The sequence below is a fragment of the Vulpes vulpes genome, chromosome 13 (genome assembly GCF_048418805.1).
Source record: "Vulpes vulpes isolate BD-2025 chromosome 13, VulVul3, whole genome shotgun sequence".
NCBI classification, from domain to species: Eukaryota; Metazoa; Chordata; class Mammalia; order Carnivora; family Canidae; genus Vulpes; species Vulpes vulpes.
Window position 1 is genome coordinate 131,296,504 of NC_132792.1, and position 22,380 is coordinate 131,318,883.

The 22,380-nt window shown below is 40.6% G+C and overlaps 1 protein-coding gene across 1 annotated transcript; it reads right to left on the reverse strand.

The window, feature by feature from the left end:
* Window positions 1–1,852: 1,852 nt before the first annotated feature.
* Window positions 1,853–22,169, reverse strand: SLC19A2 (solute carrier family 19 member 2). The gene is made up of 6 exons (XM_026003248.2): window positions 21,756–22,169; window positions 14,843–15,430; window positions 7,766–7,988; window positions 6,294–6,486; window positions 5,797–5,938; window positions 1,853–3,858 (listed from the first exon to the last, which is right to left on the reverse strand). The coding sequence occupies exons 1-6, from the start codon at window positions 21,957–21,959 to the stop codon at window positions 3,730–3,732; spliced, it is 1,479 nt and encodes a 492-aa protein (XP_025859033.2). The 5' UTR covers window positions 21,960–22,169; the 3' UTR covers window positions 1,853–3,729.
* Window positions 22,170–22,380: the final 211 nt, after the last annotated feature.

Below are 22,380 nucleotides of genomic sequence, written 5' to 3' on the forward strand. Positions count from 1 at the left end.
CAGAAGAGCTTTCCAAAATATAAATTAAAAATAAAGGGAGGTGTTTAAAAGCTTAGGATTGTTTTCATTTTGATCATTTAAAAAATGTTAAGTGCCATTTTGAGATTCATAGCTACATGTTAACTGTAAATAGAAGGACTAAGGAACTATTTTCTCAGTCTCCTACTGTCTCCCGTGTGACAGGTGCTTTTCATATATGTTCTTTCATTTCCTCACAACAATCCTGTCAGGTCGGTGTCACCCCACTTTACCGATGAGAAGGCGGAATCACAACAGAGTGACTTCCCCACCGTGGCAGAGCTTTGAGGGGCAAACACTGCATTTTGAACTCCCTTCCATCATATCAGCATCACTTACTGAAGAAGTAATTAGTACAAGACCCTTTCCAAGAATCAAAGGAGATGATGTTCACAAATGCTTTTTCCAAACTAGAACATGTTACTCAAGGGAAGGGTAAGTATTAAATTACAAAGCAGCATGCTGTAATAAGTAAAACAAATAGGTATCTAGTCCCTATCATTTAGAGCCCAATGCCTTGAATAAATTGTCCCGTGGAATGGAGGTCATCCATAGGCATTTTAATCTTAACATTCCATGTGGCTGTACTTTTGTTTTTTTTAATTAATTTTTTTAAAGATTTTATTTATTCATTCATGATAGACATAGAGAGAGAGAGAGAGAGAGAGAGGCAAAGACACGGGCAGAGAGAGAAGCAGGCTCCATGCTGGGAGCCCGACGCGGGACTCAATCCCGGGACTCCAGGATCGCACCCTGGACCAAAGGCAGGCGCCAAACAGCTGAGCCACCCAGGGATCCCCTGGATGTACTTTTAAAAAAAGTAATGGCAGGGGCGCCTGGTTGGCGCAGTTGGCTGAGCATTATACTTGGTTTTGGCTCAGGTCACAATCTCAGGGTCCTGGGATCAAGCCCCGTATCAGGCTGCCTGCTCAGCTGCCTATCTCTCTGCTCCACCCACAAATTGCACTCTCTCTCTCTCAAATAAATAAATAAATCTCTAAAAAGGTAATGACATCTGGCTATTATACTGGCAGGTACTGGGTCTGTTGTGTATCACTTATAATAATTTAGTATTCATACTAGGCTACTTTACAAAAGACAAAAATAAGACACGGTCACTGCTCGGAAGCTTTATAATCTGAAAGGCATTAAGATACAGTGGATACACAACCATAGGGACAGAAAACTTTATCTTTAAAAAAATTTTTTTGGCACGAAAAATGAGTCTTTGGTGATTATCAATGAAATGTCTTAATGAAGTAGGTTTTGGAATGAGATATTAAAGGGAAGGTACTACTTTGCATACGAAGGAGAAATGAATGATTTGGTTTCTGGGACTTCATGAACAAGTGATTTTCAGCTGATGGCAAAAAGATGCTTCCTTGGATATTAGAATATTTGGAGTTAGAACGAAGTGGCTATGAAGTTTTAAAACAAGATGGTACCTTGAGCCCTTGATTTGTTTGAGTTTTATTTGTAAAATTCAGTTAACATTGAAGGGAATGTGGGTCTTTTTGGTTTCTTAAAGGAAGAATGCTCTAAAAAGAGAGATGAGAGGTACCAAGATGAAGACCAAGAATAATAAACCATGCAGCGTGGTGCTAAAAATAATGGAAAATGAAAGAAGTAAGGGGGAGGAATCAAAGGCAGGGATCACAAAGCAATGGGAAGAATTCACAGGATGACACGGTTAATAAATAGGAGGGTCAGGTAAGGGAAGACTTAATATGAAATTTGTCCTAGGAGAAATTATTAAAAGGTTTAAATATGTAACCCAAAGCTCCTACTGAAGGAAAAAAACAAAATTTAAAAAATTGTGATTAAAAAGGAAAAATATAATGTAAAATATTTATTTAATAAAAATAATTTCATAATGTATACAGAATTGAATAAAAAGTACAACAAATTATTTTCACTTCTTTGCAAAATTGCATACAGTACAACTTGCAAATTGGGCTCAGCCTTCTAGAAATATGGCCACACACCAGGATAAACTTATTATTGTCTTAAATAAGTAAAGGCTCCAGTTGTGCACCACAAACTTTGAATTAAATTCCATGGAAATGTTGCTTTGGTAACATAAATGATTTGATTGTACTGCAGTCCATTTTGTTAAAAAACATTAAATAAAATCCCTCGAACACCACTTTTCAACCTGTTTCTGAATAAACAATTCCCTACATAGCGAAATAGGATACAATATAAAATTGGAGGCTGTCCTTTTATGACATCACTTCTCCTTCGCTTAGTGCTCTGCTCTTACTCTTGATCAGAAAGGAAGGTGAATGGAAAATGGCCTATATTTATGTTCATTTATTTCTAGAATTCCCACTTACACTAAATGAGTATGTCAACTTTGGAACCTTGATACTATTATTCACACTGTTTACCTGTGTTATTCTAAATAAATTAACCTAGATTTTTTTCAAAATAAGGCAACAAAGTCGGCTTTAAAATGGTTTTCGTGTCTCACATACACTAGCAGCCATGTGGTAGATTAATTACAGAATTAGATACCTACCTAGTAACATTTTCCAAGTACCCTGGAAGTGAAATCACCAGCAATTATTATTTTAAGCAGATAATCCGAGATGATCCACCCTTAGAAACAAAGGCAGATTTAATGTACAAAATGCAGGAATCAAGTCTATGCTAGTTCCTGTCCTATTGAAATAATTAAAAAGAGGCTCAGTTTGTGAAAAGGCCTTATAATAATCCAACAAATTCAGCTCCTAATGACATCTGTATCTTATAAGAAGGACAAATAATATAAAAGGTATATATAGGGATGAAGATATTTTAAAAAAAGAAAGGACTTTTCATTTTATTTTGGAAATAAAAGGGAATCCAAATACAAAATGGAGTAGTTTTACCTTTAGCCCATATATTAACTTCTCATTATAGAATTAATAATTCTTCAGATTGAAGACTAAAAGACAGGCAAACATACCTTAAGTTTTCTGATTAGGTCTCTTTAGATTATTAGCAGGCCTCAAAACTTGCCTTATTTTCTAACTAAATGAGCTTCTCTGGGAAGCATATAAATAATGCAAAAGTATATTCCTAAAGACAATCTACACAAATACAAAATTGTCAAGATGGAAACAGAACATTCATATAATGAATTTTTTTTTAAATAACATAAAATTAGAAATGACACACATTCCTAATATGTGAGAACACCAAACCAGAGTAAGTATTGCCAGTGATAAGAACAGCTTTCCTCTGCAGAAACACAACACAAATGCACGTGAGTATTACAGAAATAAGAATTAAGGTGAACACAGGTGCTGTGAGAACATACTTCTACTCTGACCTGTGAAGTCCCATGGCCCCTGTGAAGCCCTGGTCCCACTGGGCCAAGCCTCTGACCAGATACAGAGAAGTAAACTGACCGATGAAACACCAAACTCACTTGCTATCACATCTAAATGCCATGTGTTTCATTAGTGCTTTTCAAAATCAAGTTCACTTTTGAGTCAGAAGAAAGTAATGTTTAAATTAGCTTTTATAAATAATCCACGAGATAAACCTCACCTCTGGCTCCTCTAAACAGTATTGTTACTCTGGGAACACAAGGTATAATCAGTTGGCTGCTTTGAAGCCTTAAAAAGCACATTAATATACATCTACATATTAAAAAATTAAATATATCCGGGCACAGTTGCTGTGCAGAGTTTTTGCTTTAAGCAGCAATTTCTCAGCAGTGTATCATGAAGCGGTTACATGAGAATTTGATTCTGCATCTTCTTGCTTTCTGTATTTCTTCATAATACTGGCTGTACCATTAGCCAGGAAAACCACAGCGATGAGTGCAAAATAACTGGCGTAGATCAGGAACTAAAGGGGATGGGGAAAGAAGTGATGTAGACAATTATCAGTTAGGAGATGAGATGTTTTATTTTATTTATGTGAACATATCCTATGATTAAAGGTATATTCAGTTTTTCAGTAAGCCTTCACAAAACATTGTGTGCCCACACAATCTGCCAGGCACTGACAATCAGAAGAGGTAGCACAGCATGGTGGTAGTAAAGCCTCACTGTCTCAGGGCAAATCCTGACTCTGTCCCTTAGTAGCTGTGGGGCCCTGAGTGAAATACTTCACCTCTGAGCCTTGACTTCATTTACAAAATGGAATTCACAATATTCCCTATTTTACAGGGTTGTTGGGAAGGGATGAGATCACATATGTAAGTGTCTATTAGCCCACAATGCTAAGGCTGTTTATACTACTGGTTTTATTTTTGTTGCTGTTGTTACAATTTAATCATGGTTTCTCTCCTCAAGCTGGCAGGTAACTGTGACTAGCAGGCCAAATTCGGAAGATGAAGAACTTCTCTTCCTCCCCAGAAGAGGGCAGTAGGCAGTCAACTATATTCCATTATGGGCTTACTTTTTACTTTTCCTCAGGATCTTCTCTAGGCTAATATTTTAACGTGACTATATAGGTTGTCATCACCTTCATCATCACCTTCTTAAAAGAACTTATGAAATACTTATAAGCTGGCTCATGAATGCGATTTGGGTGCTACTCTAAGTCTTTGAGCCAGGTTTCTTAAAATTTGGATACATTTCCCTATAGGAAACCTGTTAGTCATGGCAATTAGAGTTTCAGCACAGCCTACACAATTCAATAATTCCTTATTTTTAAACCACTACTTCACTAGCAAGATGACAAGCACTTAGTCTCTCTCCTACCCTCCATTCCAAATCTAAGCACCTAACCCTTGAGAGGTGTTCTCAAGGTTTTCACTGCTGGTAGTAATTAGGAAACATACAGAAACCTCCCACTCCTCTGCTCTCTCTGCCCACCTTTTTGAGGCAGCATGATCCAGTGAGAGATGATTAGGCTTTAGAGTTAGAAGCTGGTTTAAATCCCAGCGTTGCCACATTATAGTTGACCATGCGACCTTAAACAACACTTAATATTATGTAACATCTCTCAGACTCATTCTCTCAATGTCCAATCCTGACAATAACCCTGCAAAATTCTATACAGGATACACAATTCTATACAGAAAACACTCTGCGCACATTACCTACTACTGTTATTATATCTCTTAGATCTCTGGTAAAAAACAAAGTTAGTTACTACTAACATGCTGGACCTTTGTATTGTAAGAAAACTAATGCCTAAGTATAGAGGCGATCATCTGGGCCGGGATGGAGGTGGGGTAGGCACTTTTTGATTCAATAGCCCATTTTGCCAAAGTACAGAGCAAGCCTTACCTACAAACTCACAAAGCATGAAGGCATATATGACTATACAGTTCCTGAATGAATGCAAGTATTTCCATTGTCTCCAGGTGTTTGTGTGGGTGTTTTCTCGATGAGTCACATGTTAAGAACCTTCATGCTATTAATCAACAGCAAGTCATTACCTTGGTATTTGGGTATTTTAGAGAAGGGAGAACAGAACCATGAGGTGAAGCAGGCATCTCAAAACACAGGATTCAGAATTCCATGCACAGAATTAAAATGAAGGGAAATACTGAAGGAGGAAGCACAAAAACTCAGCCTGGAAGGAACATTACTTCTGTTCTCCCAGGGTATATAATTACACTCAGAAATGTTCTAGGTCCTCATCAAAAAGATGGTGGTCCTAACACCCTCCAGGGAGAAAAGAATTAAGGATGGGGGTTGACAAAAGGAAGGTGAGGACACTTCTACTTTCTTTCTTATATTTGTCTATACTGTCTGAATTTGCTTTCATTAAGCTCCACGTTGTTACCCAGCTCAAGTCATAACATTTTGAGTGTCAAAACAGAAATCTTACCTGAGTGGTAATTTCTAAGCCAAGGCCACTGGCATCCACCACAATAAGGGTGAGCAGAGTCTGAAGGGCCAGAGCAATGAAGGTATTCACACCAAACACTAGGGCGTAGCGCTCCATGCTGAGGTTAGCAGCAATCTGAAAACTTAAAAAATGAATACACAAAAGAAGAATGAAAAGTAAAAATAATATCCTAGTTTCGGTTTTTACCTCAATTTTCAAGAGTAGCCCCTTCTTTCTACCATTAATTCCCTTCCCAAACAGGTGAAAAGCATTCTGTTGCCAAGTGGTAGAAATCTCATGAAAATATTTGAATAGAGCAGGAATATAGGAACAAGGAAATAAATGAACCTTCCTTAAGTGTTTTCTCAGGAGAAAAACATAATACAATGCTTCCTCCTGTTTGCCTCTTTTAACTAGAAATTTTCATTCGTTTGTAAAGAAACCAAAAAGTTTATCTTGTCACTTTTCCAAATGTTTCTTTGAATCAAAATACATACGTTGCTATAGTGATGAGTAACATGTAGATGATTCTGAAGATGATATAGGATGTGTAGCACACCCAGATGTTCCTCACAGTATCCATAATATACACTGAGGAAGCAATCAGCAGAGAGAACAGAGACAGGGTCATCTCCCCCCATGTTGACCAGGATATTTTTACATAACCAACTGCAAACACAGCAACAGCACCTGCCAAATAAAACAAAGAAAATTGATCCAGTTATTTTGCTAAACAAATGCTCTTCTAATGAATTAAAAATTCAACTTAGATTATTAAAGTTTAAAATTTTGCAACTTATAAATAGGGTAAGCTCAAGATTATGGAGGGTGGGGATGCATGGGTGGCTCAGTGGTTGGGTGTCTGCCTTTGGCTCAGGGCATGATCCTAGAGTCCTGGATCGAGTCCCACATCAGGCTCCCTGCAGGGAGCCTGCTTCTCCTTCTGCCCATGTCTCTGCCTCTCTTTTTCTTTGTCTCTTATGAATAAATTAATAAAACCTTTAAAAAAAGGATTATGGAGGGCCTGGAAGTCACACAGAATTTTGGACTTGATGGAATAAATGACATGGAGCCAGAGAGACTATGAGATACAAGAAACTGAATTAGCACAGCCTGGCAATGAGATGAAAAAGGAGGACACAGACCCAGGGATGCTGTGACAGAAAAGGTACTGGGGCTGGCTCAGAGGCAGGAGTCCGAAAGAGCCACTGTTTCCAGCTCAACAACCTGGCAGGAGGAATCATTTCCTTCCTAACCAAAGAGCAGTGCAGAACATGGCAAAAGGGCATCCCTGCTCGTCAGTAAAATGATGATGCTGACAATGATAGCTAAAATGTACAGAGCACTAAGTACCAGACACAGTTTTAAGTGTTTACAGAAATCACAGGATGGCTTCTAAAAACCTTAAGAGGTAGGTTGATAAATTAGAAAGGAACGATAGAATATATTGGTCAAGGACACAGGCTCTGAGTTCAAATCCTGTCTTTACTACTTAATATCCATCTGATCTTGGGCAAGTTATTAACCTACTGGTCTGTGTTTCCATAACTGTAAAATGGGGATTACTGCACCTGTCTCAGGCATATTGTGAGGACTGAGTTAATACACATGAAATCCTTAGAATAACATTTCCTGCATATTAACATTCAACATATGTTAGTTATTGTTATAAACTATTGTATATTCCCATTCTAAATTTCACATCGTGTGACAAAAGCACTCAATAAATACAGAGATAATGGAAACCTGAATAGGAAGATAATTTTGAAAATCATTACGGTGGGTTTCCCTAAAGGACATAAAGAACTTAAATTTGTTAATCAGGGTCATCCACGACTTGTGCACTGCTAAATTTCTTCCTAGACTACAAAATCAGAGCTCAAACTTTGTAATCAAATTTAGGAGGGGAGGGGAAATCTGATTATGGTTGACTTAACCACTGGAGGAATCTTCCACCCGCCCTGCTTACCCAGGAGGGTGGACACGGCTTCCACACCGCCGTTGTAGATAGTGGCGTTGCGAGAGGGCATCACCTTCTCCCACAGGCCCTGTGTGTAGTTCACCACTTGGAAGTAGCCACAGGTGGAGAGGGCCCACCACACAGACCAGCAGAGCAGAGGGCGAGACGAGTAGCACATCAGAAAGTCACTCCACAGTATCTTCAGGACAAGGAGACGGTCTGGCTTGGGTTCCTACTCAAGAAGGGGAGAAAGCTCAAATACTAGGAAGACGACTCCAGAAAGCAATCGTATAGACCTTCCTATTTTACAGACATTTTTCTTTCTCCTTGTGAAAAACCCACTGCTTACTGCTTTTTATGCCTATAAATGGCATAGAGGCATACCTCATTTTATTGTGCTTCCCTTGACTGCAAGAACGTGTTTTTAACACATAGGCTTGCGGCAACCCTCTGTCGAGCAAGTCTGCCACAGCCAGGTTTGCCACAGTATTTGCCGCTTCATGTCTTTGGGTCACATTTTGGTTATTTTACAATATTTCAAACTTTTTCATTATTATTACATTTTTATGGTGACCTGTGATGGTTACAATTGTATGGTACATCATTGATGTTACAATTGTCACTGCTTTGGGGTGCCATGAATCATACCCATAGAAGATGGCCAACCTAATCAGTAAATGTTGTATGCGTTCTGACTGCCCCACAAACTGGCCATTCTTCCTCTATTTCCCTCTTTTTAAGCTTCCCTATTCCCCGAGGCACAGCAGCATTGAGACTGGGCCAATTAATAACCCCACAACAGCCGCTACCAGCGCCACCTGCCATGCTTTTCTTACTGCCTTTGCCCAGAATGTTCATTATTTCTCTATTCAAATCTTATCTGTCTCCCAAAGTCTATCTCAAACACCAGGTCTTACATGGCAAGAGAACCTCCAGATGTAAACAGAACCTTTTAGTTGGTATAGTTAGGTGTTTGCAAGGCCAAGTTACAATACCACTCATTTTTCAGCCCTTTTGGGCACAGAAGTAGATTAGTCTGTAGCCAAAACAATGGCTAGGATGGAAATTTCCAAGCCTAAGCTTGCTTCTTTTACTAAGTGCTTCTGAAGGACACAATCCCAATACTAACTCTTGTCATGAACAACAAACATTTTCTTGATGACAAGAAGACTATCATTATTTCTTCAGCCATTGATACTCTATTATCTGAAACAGTAAAAACTTGCGGACTGAGCCTTAACTGATGGGAACAGATAATGTACATCTGGTTTCAAGAAAAACACAACAAAACAAAATATGGATCAAGGAGACTTGGTGCTGTTGAGGCAGGTTTACAATTTAGCAACAGTAAAGTTCTCGCCAAACATAAAAAGCTTCTAGGACACTCTCCTGCTCCCGCCTGTTGTGCATTTATTTTGCTCCAAGAATGGTGACTCTGGCCTCAGCCTGGTATCTCACCCAGCCCTAGTTCCTAAACCTGAAAGTAGGGCATTAACAACCTGTTAAGAGTTGACCTGTCTTTGGCCACTGCTTCAGGGGAGATGACACTTTTCTGAAGTTCCAGGGCATCAAGCTGTAATAGGGAAGGATGCAACCATGTATGGCTACACACCCTCTCCCCTCTATCCCAACTCAGACATATCCATTGGCCTGAGTCTAACTGGAGATATCCAGAGGGAATGATTTGTGACCACGAGGAGAAAAGGAGGGTTGAAAGGCAGACTATGGGTCTTTCACTTAAGTCTCCATACAATTCTGGTTTTGTGCTTGGTGCCAGCCTGGAGGGAAAGGGGGACTGTCCCAACACAAACCTCTCACCAGTCACTGTCACCATTATGATTTTATTTCTTTAGATTCTGAAAGCTATTTTGACACAAAAAGACATAGGAAGCTAAGTTATCACATAACACAGAGCAAAAAAACCCATGCCATTACAAAACTAGATAATGTTATCTATAAACATAAATAAATAAATAAATAAATAAATAAATAAGAAAAGAGATGTTATCAAGGCCATTAAACTATTAATAGTGGTAATCTTTGGGTGGTAGCAGATCAGATCATTCTCACTTCCCTTTATGTCATTTTCTTTTACTCTTTAATTAAAAAATGAAGTATGAATCTTTTTATAAAATCAGAATTTTTCTTATGAAGATGATACATTTGTTAGCTATATATTACATATATAGCTACTCTTGAAATTAAATAAATAAAAGCCATTTTCTCCATACAATGTGAGGATAATCTCAGTGGAATGAGAACCAAACAATGTTCCACAGTTATGCCCACTCACACAATCCTAAACTCAACTCCTACTCATTTATCACAATGGGCATCTAGTTTCAGATTTCACTTAAAGAGAGGATTCTGACACCGTCTTAAACAAACAAAACAAAAACAAAACATTGAGAAATTATTTCTCTCCACCAAAGAATAGGAGTCTCTAATACAATGCTTTTAAAATCAACTAGACCTGGGTTTGAATTTTGACTGTGCCACTTTCTATGTGCCTTTGGTTAAGTTATCTGACATGAGCTTCTGTTCCCTCAACTGTACAAGGATTGTGATACCTACATCACAGAGTTTTCATAAGAATCAAATGAGCTAATGATTCTAAGATTCTTAGCAGAGTATTCAGTTCCCAGGTCCAAATAAATGGAAGCTGAAGTGATAATGATGATAGATGATAAAGAAAGCACAGCAGGAGCACACCTGCCTCTATGCAGATGGAAAAAAATTCTAAATCTTAGGCTTTCTACTATAAAATGGAAATTAATGTTTCCTTCAATAGGCTTTTGGAAGAACTAAGGTATTACTCAATATGTAACAAGTGCTCAGAAAATGTTCATTTCCTTTGTACTCTATCATGACTCGTGGAGGCAATCAACAGATATTTATGAGTGCCCATATGTCGTGTTTGGCGATGTTCTAGATTCTGGAAATACAGCAGAAAAGTCCCTGCCCTCATTAAACTGACATTCTGGTAAGGGAGACAGATGATAAATACACATATGAGAGAGTTTACAGTAGAAATGGTATTTTGAAGAAAAGAACAGCTGGCAAGTGTCTGTGGCAGAGAAAAGGAAGGATGGTAAGAGTGTTGAAAGGCTGTCTGAAAAGCTGATGTCTGAGTTGATACTTGAGTGACATAAAGGAAGCAGCTGTGAAATCAGAACAAAGGGCAGTCCTGACGGAGAACCTCTGAACTGAACTTCTGAAGTGGGAATAGGCTCGATGTGTTTGGACCAGAGCCATGTGGAGCACAGTCGTGAGATAAGGCCAGATTGTATGGGGGCTTATAGGCCACAGTGTGAACTGTGGATTTTCTTCTACATGCAATAGGAAAATATATGGGGGTGAGGGGTAAGATGATTAGGGTTTAATGCCTAAACTGTGAAGACTACAGTTACATCACTTCTACATCATGTGTTCCTAACTATATGGCGGACTGGACAGGAAAGGAAAATGTGTTCGTGTCATGCCTGGTCATCTAAAGATAAAGGCACCTTCAGATCAATCAGCTCATAAAACTCAGTATTCTAGAGCTAAGGTAAGTTTAGTGATCATCTGGTTTACAGTCTACATTTAAGGGTAGCCTCAGTTAAAGAATTAATGGTGGAATTAGTACCAGATTCTACGAAAACCTTTCCTAAGGCTCAGAAGACCAGGGTAAACCAATTCAAAGTGAAAGATTATTTACAGCCTCAAGGGTAAATAACTATCTACAGTGAAGGTACAATGCTATTCTTGATTGCTCATGTCTAATGATAAAGATAACAGAAATGAACATATATTGATGATCTACTACAAATTACTCACTTGAGAGCTTTACATTGCCTCAGTTAACACTAGAAATAACTGTGAGGTAGGTAGAAGAATGAGGGAAGAAACTAAGCCTCAAAGAATCAAACAACTTGCCCAAGATCACCCTGCTGGTTAAGAACTAGAACCCGGGTTTGACCTTCTCCTTCAAAATCCACTATGTGCTGCTAGAAATTATATTAAGTACAAAGTGGAAACATTAATGTTGTTACTGTCAGTGTTTCATGGAGCTCAAACACACACACAGGCAAAGAATGCTTACTCATAATAAGGGGTATTAGTCTACAAATAAAAGTATAGGTGTGTTAACAGGTATTGTTTAAGTATTAATTACGTGTCAGGCCCTGTGCTAAAGAAGTGGCTTAATTTACATCATTTCTAATGGATGAGCAATTTAAAATAAATCAGGTCCAACTATCGGCTAAGCATAGAAGGAATCCCATTTCCTATTTAGGAAAGAAAATCACTGGCTATGCTGGAATGTCAACATGCTCTGCCCCATAGCAATAGGGCCATTCTGAAAAGAACTCACAAGTACTGTAAGGTAACTTGTGAATGGGGCTATCACTTTGACTCTTACTTCATTATCCCTTTCCATAGTCAAGATCAAACCACCTACTTTTCTTTACTATATTTACCACAATTACTGATTTACAGTTCAGTTATGGGCTTTGTCAACTTAAAATGGTACTGCAATCCCCAATATTCCTATTCTGACCTTCTTTCAAGCTTGTCAAGAGAAACAGCACTATTTTAGCCCTGTACAGTGGCAAGCAGCCCTGATTGCCTGTAAAGGTGCCAGCAGAGGGGCACCTGGGTGGCTCAGTGGTTGAGTATCTGCCTTCCTGGGGTCCTGGGATCTAGTCCCGCATTGGGCTCCCCTCAGAGAGCCTGCTTCCTTCTCTGCCTCTCTCTGTGCCTCTCATAAGTGAATCAATAAAATCTAAAAAAAAAAAAAAAAAAAGTCAGCAGAGCCAAGGATATAATAGAACTGACTTGAATCTAACTTTTACCACACTGTAGCCAACAATGGTTCTGACCATTTTGTCACCCCAGTGAAAGATTTTAATGGAGCAAAGTTCAGATCAAACTGAGTCTCATATGCGCTCTTTAATTATGTTACATATATCAGCACAATTCTGCACAAGTCACTAATCTCTGTTCCCACTCCTTATCTCTTTAAAATGAAAGGGTGGTTGACATTTCATGTCTCTTATAACTTTAAGATACTCTGATGGTCCTATAGCCTGTGGTTAGAATCATTTCAGCATGTCAAGTACTGACATTTTGCATGTATATAAACAACAAATATCAAGTTGGTCTAGGACAGTTTTTTAAATGGTAGCTTACAACTCATTTGTTAACAGGTAATGGGCAGTGATCTGCATTGTAAGAATGGAACTGAATGAAACAAATAATATATGTTAATTAAATTGAATTAAAAAAATAAAACTGCAAAGTTTTTATCAAAAAAATGAATGTAATGGAATATACCAGAATAAAAGTATTGAGTTGTGAAACCTCTGCTTCAGTTATATATAAAATATATACATACCTATGAATGGTACTTGTTCCTATGTAAAATGTGTTTCTTACTGTTTCTTACTCATGTTCTAAATAGTTTAAAACTTATGTTTTATACAAATGTTTAGAACTATGGCCAATGTCAACTATGGCCAATGTTAATACTTGATATATGTCAATATATATTATTTATTATTAATTTATATATATTTGATATATTTATATTATTAATTTATATTGTATTATTAATTTTTAGCTAAGGCCATTTTAAGACATTTGAAACAGAATTTAAAAAGGGTTATTTTTTTCTACTACATGATATCAGATGATTAGACTTTTTTTTTTTTTTACTCCAGATGATTATAACTCCTTCCTCCATCAACCTTTGTTGAATTGTCAACATCATTTAACAAACTATGAAGGAATCAGCATTTCCTTCCTAACTTAATCCCTGGTATCCTGATTGATGCTACCCATCGGTGCCCTAGTAATCAAAGTGCGTTCCATGACCAGAGTCACCTAGTCTCAATCTCTTTGAGATGATAACCTAAATTTCAACTAGCAATCACAAGTAAAGAGTGGGAGTGGACTTAAGAGAGTAATTAGATGCCACAATGAAACAATTTGAGTTAACCCCAGATGAGGAGCCAAAGGCTTCACTCAGTGGGTTCTTTACTCTCAGACTACAAGGCTTATGGAGCTCGATTTTATAACTGACAGAGTCCACCTGCAAAGTGAGAATGTTAACAGGTTATTTCCAAACATGTCCCACAAAAGCTAAGACTAATTCAGTATGGTTGGAATGAACCTTGCCCCTCACGGCTTATAACCTGTTGGAAAGATAAAAAGCTCTTATAAAGAAATTAATCTTCCTGGCTAGCCAGAACATATGGATGGATTATTCTGATCCATACCTAAGAGATAATTTCATAGTCACACTTTTAATATGTATTCCATCATCATCTTAATTTTTTCTCTTGTGATTATCTTCCTATGTATTATTCATTACTACTCCACTCTGGGCAAGTGTCATTTGAAAATACAGATACACTTCCAGCACAGAAGAGGAAGTAAAGTTCTTAACCTTATATACTTTGGGCTTCGATTCAGAACCTGGAAGTAGATATTCATCACTTATTAGAATCATTTCAAAAAAAAAAAAAAAGGAATCATTTCCTCTATTCATTTAGCAAAATTCTCTGAGTGCTTTCCTTATACACCAAGTACCAGATAGAAAGGTGAAGAAGATACAGTTCCTGTTATGGCTTCTTAGGACATCTCTGACACAAGCAATATAACATTGTACAGTCTGACTTTGGAGGTCATTCACTCCAGGATAAAATATATTTGTCATCTCTAATATAAATCAACCTTATCTGTAATCAATGAATGAATAAACCAAGGGAGCAACTCAGGGTAAAACCTAAATCCGGCTGCCCAGGTGGCTCAGCGGTTTAGCGCTGCCTTCAGCCCAGGGCCAGATCCTGGGGACCCGGGATCGAGTCCCATGTCAGGCTTCCTGCATGGAGTGTGCTTCTCCCACTGCCTGTGTCTCTGCCCCCCCACCCCCCCCCCCCCGTGTGTGTCTCTCATGAATAAATAAAATCTTAAAAACAAACAAACAAAAAACCTGAATCCAGATAAATACAATGTCTAGCTAGATGGGGTTTCCTGTCTGGTTTGTCACCATTGCTCCAATTACCAGAGCAGCAACCACAAGGTGTTTAAGGCTATACTTACCGGCTCCTCCATATTTAGAGGGATTTTTGACTCAACATCTTCCCACCCAGGAAGGTGGTTAGAAGCTGAGGTGTTGGTTATAATGCCGCCATTTTGTGCCTTGATGCCATTCATTCTCTGGCAAGTGGAAGGAACATGGTGAAAGAAAAGGCTCTTCTGTGGCATAGGAAGAAACCAGGCCACAGCAAAAGCCACGGAAACACACGTAAGAGAGATGACATTCAGACTAAACAGGGACCAGCCTGCCACTGAGAAGAGGATTTGCCCCAGGACAGAGCCCACAGTAAAGCCCACCAAGGTGGCACTCCGACAGTAACTTGTGACTTTCTGGTACATGTTCAGGTCTACCACACTGTAGATATAAGAATAATAGGCAATTTCAGTGGCTGTGGCAATGCCATAAAAGAATTCCAAGAACTGAATGGCCAGGAGTCCCTGGGCGTAAAGCAGCATGAACCATGTAACAATAAGGCTGAGTCCCTGCAGCAGAACAACAGGCTTATAACGGAGGTAGTCTGTGGCTAGGAACACAGGAAACAGCAGCACCAAGTAAGAGTAAGTCCATACTGGATAAATTTCGTTGAAGACCTGATAGAAAAAGAAAATTAAAAACCCGTTAGTGATATCAATGGATCTGGAATATTCATAACAGTTTATTCTTATGCAACAAACTGCTGCTACCTCTAATAAATCATTGTTATCAACCAAAGAAATCTCAACAATTCTGATAATTGTTTGGAATACACTTCCCCATGTCCACCCCATTGTCTTTTTCTTAAAATCCTTCCCCTTCATCAAGGCCTAGTTCAAAGCCTTCCTCATCCCGGCAGATTTTGCTGGAGCTGACAGCATTCTTAGGGCAACAATCAGGGCTCTCTTGATACTGCTTTGTATGTGCCAGTCTCCCCAGTTACCTCACAACGTTGGTTGCTAACCATGGTTGCACATCTCCCATGGAGCTTTAAAAAATGTAGATGCCTAGCCAAGGCAGTTCTTTATAGCCTCCTAGGAGACTTTAATCTGAGCCAGCATTGAGGACTACTGCCTTAGAGGGCAGACCATTAGGGATGACTTGATGTTCCATGCTGACCCGCACAGCCTTGTAGTCAGCATGCTGTGTGCAAGGGACTTGGCTCAAGGACTGTTTTGGAAATGGACAAGTGTTTAGGAATCATCATCAATTCTTCCTTCTAGCCAAAGAATAGGGAGCCTTGATCCTACTGTTTGATTAGGTTTCTCTGATTTTAAGTTTTATTGTTTTGGGGGAACAGGTGAAGAGGATAGTTCTGTCCTAGTGTCCTGACGGAATGATTATCTGTAGATGATAGGATTATAGGCCAACTTTGATGTCCTTTTTGCTTGTCTGTAATATGTAAAGAAGTTTTTGCTTTCTCTTTAATGGATTATTAAAATTGGAATAAGTAGAAATAAGCTCTCTGCCATACAGACACAGCTGAAATTTCAACCCATCATTCATTGTGTGACTATAGGCAAGTTTTTTTTTTTTTTTAGTTCCCATTAGCCTTTGTCTCCATTAACAGTAAAAGAAGCGTAAACCCTATACCACAGGATTGCTTATTGCAAGGATTAAATGAGAAAATACATGCAAATCAGTCATTCACTCTATTTAGATGTCAAGACTTAAGGACTGAAGCTGAAACAGGCCCTTTGGAACAATATGAATGAAATAAATCAACAGAACTGCCATCCCCAGTCTTCCAATATCAATCACTGAAAGTGACCTTCCCTCTTTTACACCTACCCCAGTGTCTAGCAAGGTCCTGGGATGAATATAAGTTGGTTTTTTAAAAAATGATCATTTCAAAGTCTGGATCAATGGCCCCGATTTTTAAGTGCTTTCTGAAAGGCCACCTTGGTAACAGGCTAAATACTTCGCCATGGAGCAATCTGACTATCTAAGGCCAAGGGCAACCTTCTTTTTAATTCTCACATATGCTTCAGTTCACCCAAATGTAAAATGGGCTGTTTTCAGGGTTTAGAGGAATAATAAACAGTTACTGTAAAAAATATTTTGCTGGTACAGAACACAATTACAAAAGAGACATAATCGGAAATATATTCCTGTCCTGATTTCTATTTTTGACTGGTCAGATATCAAAAGTAATTTGTCTAATAGTCTCACCTTCATGAATTTTAGCCTAATTTGTATTTGTATCAATCATTTAGCAACTTCTACTAGATTAGGAAATTTCTTACACCTGAAGATGGGTATGAAAAGAATAATTGTGAACTGTAGAAATGACTGTTATTCAAAAATGTGTACATTTTAGCAACTAAGAAACAAAATGCCCTTGGCTGGTGCCTGCACAGCACCAAGATACCTCAGCAGAAAACCAAAGGGGACAGGGTAACTTTGAGTTAAAAGTGGTGAAGGATGAAAGCATCCTTACAGACTCTTCACAGTGGTATCCCATTAACAACCCCCCCCCATTCTTTTTTTTGCCTCTAGTTTTACCAGTAATCTCCTATAGTTTTTTTAAGTGTTAAACTGCCTCTTCTGACTCCACCTTCACATTTTCCCCAACATGTTTTTCCCAGCACGACACCACAACCCATTAGCCATCATGCCTTTCCTTTAAAAACCCTCTTCCTCACTTCCTCACCACACCCTTCAGGGCTTTGACTTCTTTGCTCCAGTAAAACTGTCTATACCTATGTATGTTCCATACCTTTCAGTAACAATTGTTCCAAAGTGATTAACTGCTGGGTTTTCATTATATAAATCTCATCCTTTTAATTATCAACTTAAGTGCTTATATTTATGAGACTAATTCTGCTCCTAACACAAAGCCACAAGATAATGAAGATGAGAAAAAGTAACATGGCCAGACCTGCAAAGCCAAGTAGGAAAAAATTAAAGGCAAGTGGGGGTAGGGTGAGAGAAGAGATGGGTTCTCTTTAAATCATTCTAAATAAAAAACCTGACTTTTCTCCTGTGAAAGAGATCAACCCAAATGAATGTCCCTCTCACAGTGTTATCAGCAATGTAATAGCAAACGTCAACTGAGCCACACACTATGCTAACTGCCTTACCTACTTTATTTAATCCAAACAACAATCCTAAGAAGTAAAAGCTTTTATTACCTCTATTTTACAACTGAGGATACTTGGCTTTACAGAAAGGTTAAATAAATTATCCAAAGTTATCAAAGCTAGCTTTGGCAGACGGAAGATCAGAATCTTGATAGTCTGAATCCACAACACTAAAATGCCTCATTTCTTCCATCAGAAAACTGTTACTGATCATCTGGTATGTTCCAGGGCTACTTCAAATATCTGCAGCAGCTTTTTCAACTTGTATTAAGGTACTTCTATAGGACATTCACGAAGAGATAAAGACCACACAATCTCCAGATTTTAGCTACTGGGTCTCTAAAAGAAGATCCTTTCTCTTTCAATGCATGGACAAACTGTTACACCAAAAAAAAGTTTCTTCCATAGATACTTTCAATCCTGAAAGGGGGATCTCTGGGTGGCGCAGTGGTTTAGCGCCTGTCTTTGGCCCGGGGCGCGATCCTGGAGACCTGGGATCGAATCCCACGTCGGGCTCCCGGTGCATGGAGCCTGCTTCTCCCTCTGCCTGTGTCTCTGCCTCTCTCTCTCTCTCTCTCTCTCTCTCTCTCTCTATCATAAATAGAAACTCCCCACATGCAAAAAACGTACATATTACAGACTCTTACTGTACATACCCTGGACAATACCTTCTTATCTTAGGTAAAATCTGCCACGTGAACAAAGGGAGCAGATTTTATCAGAAGATGCTTTTCACCACTCTTTGGATCAGAGCTTGTTTGTGCTTTCTTCTGAGACACAGAAAGCCAAGAGAAAAACAGATGTTCCTTTTAAGCTCTAATTCGGATTTAGACTTTAGAATTCAGTTTCAGTTAAACAACTAGTTAATAAGCTCTTATTTGTGAAACACTTGAAGCTGTGTGGATTACAAAAAATAAAATAAAGCCTCAGTTCTTCAGGAGTTCTGAACCTAATGAGTAATATATATTCATACTCTATTGGTAAGGGGGGAGATAGTAAATAGCAGGTTACTTCTTTGAGGTGGCTTTGAAGGAAGAGAAAGTTAGAGGCTAACAGATGTCAACTGATAGGTATGGGAAGCTTATTCCAGGCAGAGATTACAACATTGAGTACAGACTGGGAGATGAGAGACTGTGGGTATGCTGGATTTATGAGTAGAAGATCAATGTGATAGAGCATGGGCACGTGGAAGAAGGCAAGGAGAGGAAATATATAGCAGGAAATAAGGCTGTTAAGGAGGTAAGAGCCAAATTCTGTAGGACTCCGAATATCAGAATAAGTAGAAAGTTGTTTTTTTTTTTAAATCAAAGAAAGGTAGTGAATTTCTGTCAAATCACATGCGAAAAGGATGAAAGAATAAAAAAGTGTTGGAGATATAGAGCTCTATTTTATTAAAAGTTTGGCTTTCAACTATTAGAACACAGTCCATTTTTAACCTGTTTAAAAGTTAGAAAGTGTGTGTTGGGGGGTGTGCCTGGGTGGCTCAGTCGGTTAAGCATCTACCTTCAGCTCAGGTCATGATCTGGAGTACAGGGATACAGCCCTACATGGGGCTCATGGCTTGGTGGGGAGTCTCCCACCCTTCTCCCCCTGCCCCACCCCTCACCCACTTGTATTTTAAAAAAAAAAAAAAACTTAGGAAGTGGTGTACCTGAAACAGATTAACATTTTTCCTGAAATCTAAGAAAAAAATCCTTTGATACTGTAAAGATAAATTCTGTCCTTTTCCATCTTTGGACTTAGTTAACAATAGTTCCATTTAAGATGACCTAAGTTGGCCCTTCTAAAGTCTGACAAGTAAATACAAATTTCAATACAACATCACTGAACTGACATTCGCTTTGCCTAAAAATCATATAATATTTATTAACTGTCTACTGGCAAAAGCAAGCATGAGGTCAGGAAGGAGAACAAGTTGTTCTATTTACTTCCGTTATTAGATATTTTAAAAAACCAGGGTTCTGGAGAGGCTGAACAGAGCCATTCTGTGCATGATCAACAGTATCAGCTAAGGTCCAAGGTCCTCACAGAAAAATGACATCCTTTCTAGACCACTAGATTTCTCTTCAAACTCTGCCCTCATCCTCCTCCAATGTCCAAAAACAGAAATTGTGCTATGTTTGTTACATAATCCACAAATATTTACTGGGCCTGGCACCCTTGTTTTACTCCAGTGCCACTGAATATATTTCACTCAGCCTAGAAAGCTCTGATTAGACAGGGCACAGGATGACACATGACATTAACAACTCCTCTGCCCCGGGCAATTGACAAAACAGATCAGCTTTCAAATATCAACGCTGGGAACATGTTTCTCTCCTTGTGCCCCTGTGTCAGGCAAGGTACACACACTGTGCAGATCACGTGGCAGTTCACATGAAACTTTCATTGTAAGCTGCTAAAGAAGTATCATTTCTGCTTCAGTGGCTATACCTCAGAGTCAGTAATTGTCTCCAGAATCCCTCTCTATTTACTGCAGCAATTTTTCTTTCTTGTCAAATCATTCTGTTCACAATGTTAAAATGTAACCAATGTTAAAATTAAAACAGGTAATGAATAACTGTTAGAGTCCTTTGCAGGGTGGTCCTTAAGACTGAGAAATAGGGACGCCTGGGTGGCTCAGTGGTGGAGCTTCGGCCTTCGGCTCAGGGCATGATCCTGGGGTCCTGGGATCCAGCCTTGCATTGGGCTCCCTGCAAGAAGCCAGTTTCTCCTTCTGCCTATGTCTCTGCCCCTCTCTCCGTGTCTCTCATGAATAAATTTAAAAAGAAAGAAGACTGAGAAATAAAAGATCTTAAGTTGGATAAAAGTTAATGATATTGGCTGGAAGTAAATTCAAATGAAACCCTCAATCTAGGATTCAACACTGACTTTCAATTCCCTGCTAAGTGTCCTTGAAAGTGGAGGGCAAAACAAACTAGACTGTGAGTTAAGTATATCCTGCTCTGACCTGTTATGCAGGGATACTGAGCTGCTACTCAAAAGAGGTGATTACTAACCACAGGAAGAAAAGTAGAGTGTAAATGGGAGGGAAGGGAAGGGGGGAAAAGCAGGAAGAGGAAAAAAACAGCTAAATGCCCACTCAGCTTTCACCCTTTGTATAGCGTTCTAGAAAGGAATACCAGACGTGAGCTTTCAGGCCTGTGAAAAGAGGCTAAGGAGCCTCCTCAGCTGAGAACCAAAACTAACATCTGTGAACCCACAATTCACCATGCAAGAGAAATTATAATCAAGTGCCAATTATATGATACCGTCGCCGTATCTGCTTTTACCCCAGGAGGCAGGGCATGAGAGGGGACAGCATGTCCTTGAACAAAGCCTCACCTCATTAAACACCAAAACGAATTCCGATGATGGATTTTTGTTTGTTGTTCTGTTCTGTCCCGTCAACGGTAAACAAAGCAAAGTATGGGAAGGAAGAGGGAGCAGCAGGGAGAGGGAAGAGTCTTTCAAAGAAGCAGGGTTACTTCGCACCTGGTTCCCTATTTCAATCAACAAACACGTACTGACCCTTTCCCGCTGCCCAAAGCACAGCTCGCAACACACCCCGCGGCGCCCCCTCCCGGCCCCCGGCGGGAACTGCAGGGCGAGTCGGCGCGCGCTGGGCTAACCTCCGGCGAGCCGGGCAGCGCCGCACGCCGCCCGCAGGGCACGGGGGCGGGGGCTCCCGACTGGCCTTCCCAGCCCTTCCTGGAAGACGGGCCCCGTACACCGAAGGGGCGCCCGAAGACCTGCACGGGGGAGCGGACTTCCGACCGCGTGCAGGCTAGGAGCCCGCGGCGGCGCGGACGCCCTTCTCCGCGCCCTTCTCCCCGCCCGCCCGCCCGCCCTTCTCCCCAGCGCCCGCCGCCGCGCCAACCTGCCGCTCCGTCAGGTTCTTGTCCGGCCCCAGCAGGTAGGGCGTCAGGAAGGGCTCGGACGGCCGGAGGCTGGCGAAGAAGCCGTAGGCGCACAGCAGCGCGGTGGGCAAGAACCAGCACTCGCGGGGCACGCGGGCCGTGCGCAGGAGCATCGTGGCCGCCGCCGCCGCCGCCCGCCGGGACACCGGGCCGGGCACATCCATTCGCGGGATGGAGGGCGGGGACCCGGCCCGGCCCCTCGCCCCCTCCGCCCGACGCGGTGAGGCTCGAGCGCTGCCCTGGCGCGGAGACCCGGGGCCGCCAGCGGCGCCCTTCGCGGCGGAGCCAGGTCGCGCGGGGCGAGCGGCCGCCTCCACGCGCAGCCCTCCAGGCTTCCCCTGCGGCGGCCGCCTAGCGTGTTACCGCCGGAGCCGGCGGGCGGGACCCGCCCCCGGGACCGCCCCCGCCGCCGCCCCCGGACGCACAGCCAATCACAGAGGACGCCCGGAATTTGGCTTCTCTCCCATTGGTCGCCGCCTTAGAAGATGCGAATGGGCGCGGGCTGAGCGCGAGTCGGCTGACGTGCGCCGACCTGCGGGGCCTGGGCGTGAAGGCGGAGGAGGAGGCGGCGGGTGGGGGGGGGGG

Coding starts and splice junctions, on each gene's coding strand:
- SLC19A2 (XM_026003248.2), bottom strand. CDS start 21,959: ATGGATGTGCCCGGCCCGGTGTCCCGGCGGGCGGCGGCGGCGGCGGCC. Junction 6,487..7,765: donor AGCCGTGTCCACCCTCCTGG/GTAAGCAGGGCG, acceptor TTTATTTGGCAG/GTGCTGTTGCTGTGTTTGCA. Junction 3,859..5,796: donor GCTTAGAAATTACCACTCAG/GTAAGATTTCTG, acceptor CATCCCCTTTAG/TTCCTGATCTACGCCAGTTA.